At 34.5% G+C, this 13,431-nt stretch overlaps 1 protein-coding gene across 2 annotated transcripts in view; it reads left to right on the top strand.

The window, feature by feature from the left end:
- DTNBP1 (dystrobrevin binding protein 1) overlaps window positions 1–13,431 on the top strand; it is a 68,935-nt gene that overhangs the window by 9,711 nt on the left and 45,793 nt on the right. For both annotated transcript variants that reach the window (XM_018077648.3, XM_018077647.2), the window contains exon 6: window positions 7,499–7,631. In XM_018077648.3, the coding sequence (XP_017933137.2) occupies window positions 7,499–7,631 (133 nt within the window). The remainder of the gene's footprint in view (window positions 1–7,498; window positions 7,632–13,431) is intronic.

Below are 13,431 nucleotides of genomic sequence, written 5' to 3'. Positions count from 1 at the left end.
AGAAAAATACTATTCTTGAAGTCTTATGAAATTTTTAAGATTTGTAAGTAGTGTGAACATTCGTATATAAGTTGCTTCTCTGTGATTGAGTCTATGTCATTTTATATAATAATGTTTTAACTCATCATTTGGGTGGGACAGGGGAGAAATTTACCTGGCTAGGGACACTTTCAAGGCAGAAACCTTTGGTTTTGAGTAATTGTTGGTTCCAAGGCTGGCTTCCATAGTTTGCATTAATGTGCAGGGTTAAGGTATTCTGAACTGATGCCCAGCTTTTTTTGTGGGTGAAACTAGCAATGTTACACATTAAGATTACCAAATACTTTATATTTGTTAGACGGGTTTCAATTTTTATAACTTTACCAAATGCTAACCTGTTGATTTAATTTAAAAGATGATAAGTGCTTTAGTGGACTACTTCTGGAAACCTCTCATACAAAGCAGTTGATACACTGTTCAGAATTAAAATAGGAAAAAAGTATTCTGACCTCTTACCCTCTGAAAATCTCCAATATTGCTGAGTGAGCCTTGGAATGGGAGTGCAGCATTTGACAAGTAGCAAGCCTGTCTTTCCACAGTAAGCCTCCTGCTGGCTCAATGGAAATCTATACAAGGTGCATGAAATTAAAGTTTCGAAAAACTGCCGTCTGCACATGATTTTAGTAGCTAAGTTCCCCAGGGACTCAGCCTGCATTCCTCTTTCTTACAGCAGCTGGGAAGGAGGCAGAAATTCCTCATGTAATTGCAGCTCTTGTTTTTTTGTGGGGTGGGCTGGATTGATGTGCTGACATCTGATGTGAAGAAAAGGGGGGTTCATATCTGTCTTCAAAGCCTAATTTCTCATTCTCCTATGGTCAGTGGACATGCAAAAATCAACTTTTGTTCCTAGGTAGACTGGTAATAACTTTGCTATTTATTTCTGAACCAAAGAATGTATTTCATTTTTTATTACCATTTTCTTATACCACCTTATTTAATAAAGCTTTGTCATGTGTGCTAAGCCTTTAATATTGGCTTTTGAAAAAAAATTTTCTAAGGAAATATAAATTCAAATAATGATTTATTAAAATATTGGGTTTAATATCATCATGCACAAAGTGATGCAGCCCACTGGTAGACCAAAGATAAACAATATATTAAAAACCTAATGGAATTTTCTTCATAGTTCATAACAGCAAATGCTATAAATCCTGATGAATTGGGGTTACTTTCCAATTCCTAATGTAGTTTTATGAACCAGAATTAATCTCACTGATTGTAGAATAACTTGGAGAAGGTTTGTCTGTAGAATATTTTTGATTCTGCACAAGTAGGATTTAAGGAAGCATTAAGTGGCCTGTTTGGGGAAGCTGATGAATTTTAAAGTATACTGCTAAGATTGTGAGATGTGAACCAAATCTTCTAGCTTCACCTTGTGTGTCAGATTTCAAGTAGTTTATCTAGAGTTATTTATTAGTTCCTCTTAACGACTGAGTTTTTTGGAATTTTTTTTAATGGTAAGTTTTAGGGAGTCTATTTGAAGAGGTAGGTATAATTTATGGCAAATTCAACATCTACCCTTCTAGAAGGGATTTAACAGAAATTTTCTATGATATTCTGCTCACTGTTTTTAGTTTTTATAACTCTGAACTATCTGCTTCTTAGAAATATAAACTGTATTCAATTTTCCAAGAGATGACTATTACTCTGACTGTGAATTTTAAATATAAGTGAAACATTCTGTAAAAAAAATAGGAAAATAGAATTACAAAGTGCTGTGTCCTGGGTTGTGCATTCAAGATTTAATTTGGCTAGTCTTCATCATTTGAACATGGTTCTGACTTGTAATATGATGTGCTTCTAATAAATCTATTAATACTTTCATTTTGAAAGTAAATAGTGGACCCTGGCTGCTTTTGGTAAAAGAAATTTCGAATAATGGAAATAAACCTTTTTACTGACCTATTAAGGCTGGTATGAGTCACGTACAGATTCCTCAGCTTTTGCTCTGTATTACAACACACATTTTCATTAGCAGTTTTATAAAGTCCTTTAACTTAGGTGTTCATGTTATTAGTCATCCCTCACTTGAAATAAAAAGTCTGTGTCTTCATTTGATAAATTTATTGTATTATGCAATGTCTTGTAACTGCCACTGAGAACTTTGAAGAAAAAATTACTCTCACGTAAAAGTGAAAAGGACAGTTATTGTCCTTTCAAAGTTCGAAATTGGAATCATCACTTAAGCTGGTTTTTGTTTGAGATGTTGTAGAAAATATCTGCTTGTTGATATCTGTCATACTTGTCTTAATATGAAATATGCTTCATGTTTGAGCCGTGGCATTTTGCTCAGACATCTGTTTTGATTTCAGTAAATCAATACACACAAATCTTGATCCAAATCCAATTTTCTCTCCCCTCTCTCTTTTTTTTTTAAGATCAAGTGTTAAGCATTAACTTGATACTGGTTTCAGAAAGGCTGTTCATGTACATAAGTGACAGATCCAACATAGGTTGAAAATACTTAGGCTGGGACTGGGAATAAAATAAGGCTGGGGATATAGTCAGAGATAAAAGCCATTGCCTCCTAATCTTTAATATTTTTTTCTGAAGTATGAGTTAGGTGGATGTGAAAATCCATTAGGGCAACAGAACTTTTTGCACTGTTTAGGGGGGGTATCATTGTTTATATCCTCAGCAGAAAGTAATGCTTTATTTTCAGATTGTGTATCAAGTTTGAAAGTTGCCATTTTCTAGCTTTGCAAAATTCAATCCAATTTATTCAGAATTTGCATTTTTAAAGAAATTAATGGCCATGCTCACTTTCTTTAAGGTGTGGGATAATTAATGACTTCTTAATGGCTTCTTCAGACATTAAGGAAATATACTAAAGCTGAACTAAAAGGTCACAGTAATTATAGTATCTCTTTCATTGAATGCAGTATTTTGGTTTTGGTAACATTGGGGCTACTTTAAGAATGTAATACCCCATATTTTGGGTATTGTTTTGCACCAAAAAAAAGGGTGTGTTTTAGTGAAATATATATTTTTTTTAATTTCTTGATAAAAATGGCAAAGATTTTTCCAGTTTGAAAAGTGCAGTATACTTCCAGCAACATCTTGTATTTTAAGGTTATAGAATTTTATTTTTGTTCATTTCATCAGTTTGTAGACTACCTCTGCAGCAGTACTTTTAGGAGGAAAAGGTGTAGTGAATAATAGCCCGTAGATTAGTCTCTTTCAGGAAGACATGAGTGTCTTTGGGGAAGACAAGTCATTAGTTTACTATTACCTATTTATTAATTGTGGTTTATGTAGGGATTTAGATATTAGCAGGTATTGGTTGAGTAAAAGTGAATTTAAGACTAGACAATTTATTAATCAAGATTTTTCATAGAGCTGGTATTTGAACTTCTGATTTGTGTTTGGTTACTTAAATGACAGTTTCCTTTTAGTTTAGCATTTAGCAGCAGATAACTCTTGAAAAAGAGATGGATAAAGGTTTTGTGATGCAGAAATTTAGAATATATTTCATTAGTAGACTCCAGTTTTTAGTGATTTCTTTATGATTTTAAAATTATTTTGAAAGTTGGGAGAGCTGTGAAAACTTTCACTGAACATGAGCAACGATTTGCAGTTGGGAAAATGTCTAAAGAAAATAATAATTTATTATTAATTAAAACAGTCTTTCTATCTAGTTCTTTAAAAACTGCTGTTACTCTTCTTGCTTACATGAGTTGCATTGCCTGAAATAAAACTGTGTTTATCTTTTACTGAGAAAGGGAAAATATTGGGAAGATATATGTAAAACCAGGCAATTTGAATAATACAGTCTAAAGATACCTGTGTTCAACAGGGTGTTTTTCATAAGCTCCAGGGCACAACACTTCAGCAGAGAGGGTTATTGTGTTAGGTAGAGATATATATGTATAAAAGACATACAGTTTGGTGCTGTAAACTTGGAAGTGTCTGGGGATTGAATACAGAAGGAAAAGTTTCTAGTGGACTTGTTATGTAGTTTCTGTGAAGAAACTGCTTTAACTTCATGTAAATGGTATGATATTAGCTGGGTTTAAGATATTTTCTTTAAAAAAAGATGAAAATTGAGCACTAGTAGAACTGTACTTATGTAAAGTTTTTTCTTTTCTTTTTTTTTTTTTTTAGTGAATGGAGCTCTTCCTGTTTATGTATGTCTTTCACTGCCTTCACTGTCCCTGAATGGCCTAGAGATAGAGAATATCTTTGATGTAATTGCTTCCATCCATTCTGTTTTCTGTTTTTTTACCTTTTATTCAGAAAATGAATGAACTTTATAGAAATGTCTTTAATACTCCTTTGTGGTTTCTGTTGTTTCAGTGGCTGGGAGAGTGCAGGAAAGTGACACTTAAAGTTAGCGTAGGAAAAATGGAAAACTAGTATTTTCTGATATACAGCTGTGATTTAGCTTTTCTAACAATTTTTGTACTCGCACAAAACTACGGGTAACATAGGTTTCAATTTAAAAAATTATGTGGTAAATTTAAATTAGGTAAATTAATTGAAATAAAGTGTTTTCAGGTAAAAAAATTTATTTTGTGGTTGTTGAGTTCTAAGTAAATACTTTAATACCTGCTTATCTGGTAAACTAAGAAAAACAGTGTATGATGATGGAAGATAATTCAATCTAATGTCATCTGATCAAACATTAACATACTTAAAAAAAATTTAAACTAAGAACTAAAACTTCAAATAGTGTTGTTATACCTGTGGTAGTGTAAGATATATAGGCCAAACTGATATAACTGGGAAAATGTGACCTAAAGTTATTTTTGAGCTATCTAATACAAATTATGATTTCTACCAAGTGTGGCATATTTACTATACAAGAAAATTCTTAATCTAAAGGTAGACTGTATTCTTTAAATCTTAAAAAAATTTAAAGGAGATGTTTTTCACCTTCATAGCAATGCCAGTTTAGAGTGGGATGGTGATTGTTGCCTGATGCCTTGGTTGTGGGATTTCTTTGAGCTGAACAAGAAGTAGTAATCTTGCAGATGTTCTTTAGAACATAAACTGGCTTCCTGGGCCATATTTGTTCTAAGTGCCATGTGAACTGTAAACTGGAAAGGAATTTCTAGATTTCATATTTTTGCTAAATAACATCTTTAAATTATGAGCTTATTATCTGTGAATATAGATAAGAGCTGATCATAGACTTATGGCTTAAGTTTCAAATTGATTAAATACATAGTTTTGTTTGGAATCCTCTTTGTCTGCATAGTGCATATATTCTCATTTGGATAAGAGAGAGGTTAATTCACAACTGTAGCTGGTGCTATTGCAATGGAGCTAGTTTTCAGCTTTTTTTTGTGAAAATTAAGTTTTCTTTCACTTCAGAAAGAAAACTTCTGAAACCAGTGTTGCAGTAAAGCAGGATTGTGGCCTCCTGAGGAGTTCATTCCTGTTCTTCAGGAGCACAGTGTTTTCTGCAATTCCCACTAGAGGCCGCTCAAATGCTAGTGCTAGGAATCAGTTGCTCTCTAGAATTCACTTCATTCTTTTTTTTTTTTCCTGTTCTTTGTTGTAGTCTTTTAATATTATTTCAATAGCTAATACAGCAAAGCAGGTGGGGGATGGTATCTGGAAAAAAACAGAGGTTGATAAGTACCTTACTAAATTATCTTCAGCCCTGCTGTGTTTGTGAATTTTGCGAATTAATAAGCAAGCAATCATTCTGAAAAGCAAGTTAGCATAATACAGACGTTTGGATTTTAATGCACTCAAGAAAGTCCTTTTCTTAAGCAAAAAGGGACTACCAATCATAATTGCAATAAATGATATTACTCTTTGAATACATCTGGATTTTGTGAGAGAAAATTGAGTATGTGGTAAACAACAGATTTCCACATCACAATATGTAGAACTGAAAACATTTTTTTTCCTCAGAATTGTACCTGCATTAATTGTCAACTACCTATTTTTTTTTTTTTGCCATCTCCCTCTCCCCTCAGAGATCTGTATACAGATAAATAATTCAAGGAAATATTAGCTGATTATATAATCCGTGTTTCCCTTTCTGACTGTTGTGGAGCTTACTTGTTAGGGACTAAAAAAATCGTTAAGTAATTGAAGCTGAACATATGAATATGCATCCTAGGAAATTTGTTTGAGGTCTTAACTTTTACTTTTCTAGGGCGAACACAAGGATGGCTATAACTGAGTAATGGCCAACAAAGTTGAAATTATGTATACTGCAAAACAGGCTCCAAGTAGAATGGTCAAACCAAAACTTAGGATTTAACTGATGCATCCAGCTTACTATTTCCTTCTTTTGAGCATCCAAAACACGTTAACTTTAAATCACTTTTTCCTACCTTGAACTTAATAATTATTCTCTTGCTTTTTGAAGGTTGCTTCTGTCTGTTACAGGCAAAGGTGAAACACAACCATTTGCCAAAACTCAGAGTTCCTTTACATTTTTTGCTTTCATTCCATCATCTGTGTAGTTCTTTGCATTAACAGTCAGGTTCATATCCTGCAGCAGATCAGTGTATATGTCTCTGGACCGCAAACTCCCTTCTATTCTTTGGCTGCTATTTTGTTTGTAAAAGCGTGATTTATCTTTCCTCCTGCAATTTGCCTTCCCTCTGGTTATAGGAAAAGTCCTGGCACAAGGATGAATAATAGTCCTGTAATTCACAGAGTTCCATCCCAGAGTGGCTCACTGGTTAGAGTTTGGGAAAATAGTTTTTCCACTTTGGGATCCTGAGGAGAGACATGGAGTTTAGCATTAATCACTGGCAGGGAGAGTGATCCTTTGATACAAGATTCACATGGGATAATTGAGGTCAGGAATTCTTTGGTCCCGATTTCTAGTCAAAACAGTGTGAGCTATGAGATGCTTTTGGAGGACTTTTCATAGGATTGATCTATTTTAAGTTGAGACTGAGCAACTGTGGTTAAAGAGGAGATTAAGACATTTTGCATGTTTTTAAGTGCATGTGTATGTAGAATAGCTAAATCTAGAGATTTACCTATCAGTAAAGGATCTGTCTTCAGAGACAAAAATGTGTTCTTTTATATTACCATGAGGTCATGTGAAAGTTAAAATTCTCCTAGTATGCTTTACTTTTGCTTCATTTGAATAAATTAAGATCAGTACTGGTTTTGGTCAGAGCTTTATACCTCACATTGGTACCATATAGGAAGGGCTAAACTGAGAGTCTACTCAAGAACTAAAATTATGAGTCCTGAATCTTCTTTTCCTGATGTACACACACAAGCCTCTGAGACCAAGATGCTGGGGCAAATAGAGTGGTTCAACATCTTACTACAAGGGAACCTCAGATCTACCTTAACATGTCTCTGCTGCCACTCTTCACTGTGTGATATGGGCTGAGATTTGTTTATCTTTCTGAGCCATTTATATATGTGTAATGATTACTATGTTAATTGTGTCCCTTTAGAAAATCCTATTTCTGTTCAGGTGAGTTGTCCATCTGTTGATACAATTTGATATTCATGTAAGTATTTCTTATAGCCCAGCTAGAGGCAAACTTTGAGGAAATGGAGAATCATCTGTTGTGTCTTGAGGACCTATGTGAACAGTGTGAGTTGGAAAGATACAAGTGTATGCAGACATTGCAGCTGGAAAACTACAAGAAAACAAAAAGGTAAATAAAACAATAATTACAAATTAGCATAAAAGATACACCTTCTGTAATTACCCCCCATATGTAATATAATCCCTTTTATTTTCATCTTTTTGAAAAACAATAATCTTTGACAGGATGTTGCAAATTTGTAGTAGATTCACTGAATGTCTAACTCTTAGTGATAAATAAAAAGTGTGTGTATTTGGAAAATTGTCACTACATAGTTGTTAAGATGAAGCCATGCTTATTATTTTCTGCAAAGAACTGGATTAAGAGCTGTCGTTAACAAGCACTGATATATGGTTGTTTCTTTTAATCCCTTGCCCTGTTTTTTTGATTTCTTCTTTTTCTCCCATGTACCTGTCAAATTAGGAACAGTATTTTCCTCAATCTTCCTTTCAGTTCTGTCATGTCCTATCCTATAAGTACCTTTCACTCTGTATGAAAGGTATTAATCTCCTACCATTCTCTTACTTGCAAAAATGGGGCATTAGTTCTTGGAATCAAAGTTCAACTTAGACCAAGCAGTATGTGTGAAAATTCAGAACTTCCAAATTATGAGCTTCATGTTTGCCTAAGAGATAAAGTAGCAAGAGAAAAATATTGAGCTTAAATAAACTGTTAACTGTCTTGATTTCGTTACTGACAATGCCAAAAATAACCCAAAGAAGAAGAAAAACAGTATTATGTCCATTATATAAATGAGGAAATGAGTTGAAGCAATTTGTCAAAGACGGTGTCTGACAACCTATGTTAGGGAGTGGTGGGTAGATGCAGATGTTGACTAACATGGGGATAACCAAGTTCCTTGATCTGTCCAGCCAGGTGACCTCCTGTTAGCCAGGGAAAGCACCTTGGCACCCTCTTTGCTTCTCTTGATTGTGGAAGCAAGTTTGATTGATGTGGTATGGTCAGAACAACTGGTTTGGTTTACAGTTCTAATGGGGCTGTGATGATCAAGGGCAGGACAGCTCCAGACAGCATTGGTCACATTGTGTACAGCTTATCTGCTTTCTTCTTTCTTGACCCTCCTTTTGCCATTCTTGTAGGTCGTCTGTTTTTGGGGGGGTTTTTTTGGTTGTTCTTTTTTTTTTTTTAATCTCTGTTTCTTTCCAAATAATCAATTCACCCCCGATTACTTTTTTCCCTCTTGGTCCTCATTTATTATCTAGGGAATTTTAGCCTTCTGTGGCATTACAGATCCAGTCACTGAAGTAGTGCTGGTGTTGCAAGTTCTGCATCCCAAAAAGTCTCAAAAACCTGAAAGTTCCCTCTTCAGTTTTCTGTGGAATTTGACTGTTTCTCACCCAACTCCCCTTTAAACATCTGCAAAATCCAGTCGTCCCTCATGGTGCTATTTGTAGCTTTTGTCAGCATCTTATTATGCTATCTGTCACATCTAGCAACTTCTCATGTCATGTCCTTTAGTTTTTCACATCCTGTTCAGTTAGCTTAACCTAGACCAGGGCCTTGGCAGTGGTCTGTAATTTTCCTGAAGCCTGGTTTTTCCCTTTCCCAAGTCAGGGCAACACCATATTCTCTCTCCAGGAAGAGTCTCGCGAGCAGTTAGTATGTCTGAATATTCACTTGTTCAAACCTACTGAAGTAATTAAATATTTAATATTAATAACTTCAAAAATATAAATATATTCTATATAAATTATATATGTGTATTTCTATAGATATGTATCTGTATAAATATCTAAATATTTAATCAAATGACACAAATTTTAAATGCGTGGAAAGCAACAGATTTGTATCTCTAAAATAATATTTCTAAAGTTTTCTGAGGGTTTTTTGTTTTCTCTGCCATCTTTGCTCCTTCTCCCCCAGCCTCTGCTTTCAACATCAAAATAAAGTGTTAAACTATTGCCTGCTCTGCTTAACAGCATCTAATCAGTTTTATAAATAGAATGCTAAGCAAGCTACTTAGTGTAATTATAAGCTGATTACATTTGGTCAGATCTAGACAAAACAGGAAAAATACAGGTAATTTCTGGTTGATCATTACTCCTGTATTTATTTAGGTAAGAAATTAACTGCTAGCTCATTACTAGAAGGACACTTGCTAATGTAGATACTTGAAGAACCAACATCCAGTTAACGTGAGCGTGATTTGTTATTGTGTGTTTGGAACTCATATCCTGTCTTCCTCTCCTTGATGCTTGGGTTTTTACTACAATACCAGCTGAAATAATCAATGAGGTGAGTTCAGGAGTCTATGCTCTTTCTTTAGCACAAGAGTTATTTTCAGGGAGTGAGTGGTTTTGTGCTTAAAAAAAAGCATTTAATGTGTTTTGACAATATAGGGATGAAAACTATGATGAATATGAACTCTAGAACCTGTGGTTATTTTCAGCATGTAATAGAAAGTAATTTTATTATGAAGTCACTGTAGAGCTTAGACTAAAAGCTTGTGTATTTTAAGTCTTTTGAAAAAATTCTATGTGAAAGGTTTAGAAAAAGGTGCTTTAGGTCAACATTAAACCTACGAAACACAGCTTATGGTAACTATGGGAACTTATTTTCAGAAACAGGTCTCCCTGTAAAACAGAGCAACTTTATTTCAGTTCAGACAGATCATTTTTTTTCCCTTTGTCATTGTGTTGAGTATGAGTTTCAAAGTAGATTCATCAATCCAAGGTGTTTTCCAACTTATATTAAAGCCTAGTGTTTGGGGGGATTAGTTGTTTCTCGTGTGCTTATCTCTGGATTTTTAATATTCTCTTTTTTGTGTGTTTAAATCCATTGATCGGGGTACCAGTATTGTTATATGAAGTCTATATTCCACTCTTGTTTTCTCTAGTTTGTCTTGCTGCAATTGTTTGCATGCATGGTAGCATTAAACCATGTTGTTTTGTTTCCTGTCTTAATCAAGCACAAGTCTTCTTCCTTTTCCTTCATTCTTCTACAGCGGATATTCTGTTTCTGGTTGCAGAAAACTCTCTGTACCCTTTCAATCCCCTGTGGCAATTCTTGCTTTCCCAAGTGCACTATTGGAAGCTCACTTCTGTGTCGTTTTTTCATGTGCACCTATAATGTGCACCTATAATGCAGCCCATAATGGCAGGCTTATGGTGTAAGGTGAAATGTTTCTGTCCTGAAGCTCTTATTAACGTTGGTAACCATTTCAGAGGGATCACAGGTTTTTTGAAAAGTAGAAACTCCAACTGCAGCATTTTGTAGGACTACTTTGGGAGTAGCAAAAAGTCCTTGTCACTGGAAATGAGTGAATAAATTTTACTGTGTGTCATTTGGCTTAAAACATAGTTGTCTGAATGTTAATTTTTTTAAGATGTCTTGTTTAAGAAGCCGTTCTTTTCAGTATTTGTCAGCTTTGAGAACTGACATAGAAGGAAAATAAATGTAGAAATCTAAAATCCAGAGTCTGAAATATACCCTGATACTAGAGCATACTTCAAGAGATGAATGTTTAGCAATATTGCAAACCCTACTGGGACTATTATTTTTTTCTTTCTGGTGAGATCTAAAGAAATGCTTTACTTGAAGAGAAAATGTGTTCTTAAAACATATATTTATTTCTAATTTTTTTTATTTTAAAGGCTTATTTGTTGTCAAATAATGTGTTACCCCAAGCTTTGGTAATTAATGCAGTAGGTGAGGAGTTGGACAGATTGTCATAATTCTTGTAAGGTGCCATCATTGCCATGCCATGACGGTGCTTTAATGCTTCAGGGGAGAAGAATGTTTGATTTACTTTCTCATTCAGAAGGGTATAAAATTTATGGCACATTAGAGATGTGTGTGAGAAAATGTCTTAGTTACTGTTGTTTTCTTCTATAGATTTTATCCCTCTTTTTAAATAAAGGTTGTTGGACTGAGATATGATTCCTTGTCTTAGACCTAACCAAAATAAATTTGAAAAATAAATACAAAAAAACTTGTTCAGACAAATTAGACTACTCTGCGTCCTGAAAAAATTCCTTCTAGCTTGGGACAATTAATGGTTATTTGCTCACTAACACACCAAAATAATTTGGAGGGGTTTTTTTTGGTTTTTTAAGAGGGGGTTTTTGCTTTCATATATTATCTTTACCTCTGTACCTCTGCACAAAGCTATCTTCTGACATTAAACGTACTGTGAATTATTTCTAAGACCCCAGCTACATGTTTCATAGTTCTCATGAAAATTTTCATCCAAGTAAGGTTTCATGCCGTACTCTTTTTGATCAGTCTTGTACTGGTATAGATTTTCAGCTACGATATCTCTGTGTACCTTGGTACCTAAATAATAATTTTTGCAAGGTTGGGTGCAGAACTTTCATTATCTTCAGGACAGTTAGTTGTGCATTGGATGACTGGCTTTGAGTTTTCATTAGGCGTGGTATAAGTTTCTGTGCTCGAAGCAGAGTTCACATTGCTGAGATCTTTTCCGTTCTGCTGTTCATGAGTTTGCGTACAGCACAACCAGTAGCAAGTGTTTTCATGGTGATAACTGGCTGGAATTAATTTTATATCCATCAGTTGTTGCATTTATTTAGGCAGGCACATGGAATGAGAATTCTTATTGATCCTGAAGAGAAAGGCTTGCACAAGCTTCAGAAAACTTTCCTGGGTAATTTTGCTCCCTTTGAGTAGTTTTAGGGCCGTGAAATTTCTTTTGCTTGCAGGAACTCTTGCATCACAGTATTCTGCATACATCAAATCCAAAGGAGTATGCTGTTTCATTATATAGTGAAATTTACTCCCATCAGTGCTTCATGTATTTGAAAACATTGACCAAGACTGAACACGTAGCAGATTTGAAGATTGTAGGGATTTTGTCAGTTTTTTAATCTTATTTGCAAAGTGTGAATGTACAGTATAATTTCTGTCGCTTTGAAGTTATTTTAATTTTGCCCTTCTTCTTTGTTGGTCTTTTTTTGATGCAGAGAGACAATGACATTGTTGCAAAGAGATTTGATGCATAACTTCTCTTTACAGTTTTCTTTTCTTTTGAATAGGAAGGAATATAAAAGATTTTTCTTCGGCTTTTGTGACCTGTGATTAAAGACTGAATGTTTGTGTTGGATCCTCTGTATCTTACAGCACCTTTTAATAATGTTATCTAGAAACAGTTAAAACATTATGTCAGTCCTGCATAATTTATCTCTACCTTTATGTAGTGCTTGTTAGTGAGCATAATCTGCAAATCCTGTCAAGCTGTTAATACCAGGCATTCTTTGTCCAGACTTACTGTACCAATAATAGGAACAGATGGTTTAGGACTGCCTTAATCATCATTTTATACCCTCCCTCACCTCAAAACTGCATTATTTATGTAAGTAATTAATTAATTGTGGCTAGAGGCAGAAGAACAGGGCGTAGGTGCTTGTCATTACCACACTAAAATTCATCCTCTGCTTTTAAGCACGGTGTTGTGCCTCCTGATAAATTCTTTCTTTGCTAAGAATTATTTCCTGAGATCTTTAATAATGCCTTTCCACTTACATCAAGAAACAATTTATTTAAAAATTGTTAAAAAATTCATTAAATGCATTTATTGACTACGCTTCTGTGAGGGAGATTTTAAATTCCCATATCAAAGGGATGTGTTGAGGATGTCTGAAAAGGTACAAGTTGTAACTTCTGGAACAGTTGCATTTGTGCTGTGTGGAATCACATCCAGCATTTTAAGTAAAGAGTGCATATGGGGTTACAGGCTCTTTTTAGTTATTTGTTTTTGTGGACTTGTGTTGTATGATATGTCACTTAGTGAATAAAGCTTGGCCAGTTTTTAAATACTGTAATTTTTCTCCTTTTTAATGCTTGGAAATTGATGGCCAAGTTAAGAGGTGGTCTGCATTTTCTTGTGTGG

Source organism: Manacus vitellinus, unplaced genomic scaffold, assembly GCF_001715985.3.
Source record: "Manacus vitellinus isolate BGI_N305 unplaced genomic scaffold, ASM171598v3 scaffold_39_pilon, whole genome shotgun sequence".
NCBI classification, from domain to species: domain Eukaryota; kingdom Metazoa; phylum Chordata; class Aves; order Passeriformes; family Pipridae; genus Manacus; species Manacus vitellinus.
The sequence above is the reverse complement of the archived record's forward strand: the minus strand, read 5'-3'. Positions and strand labels throughout refer to the sequence as shown.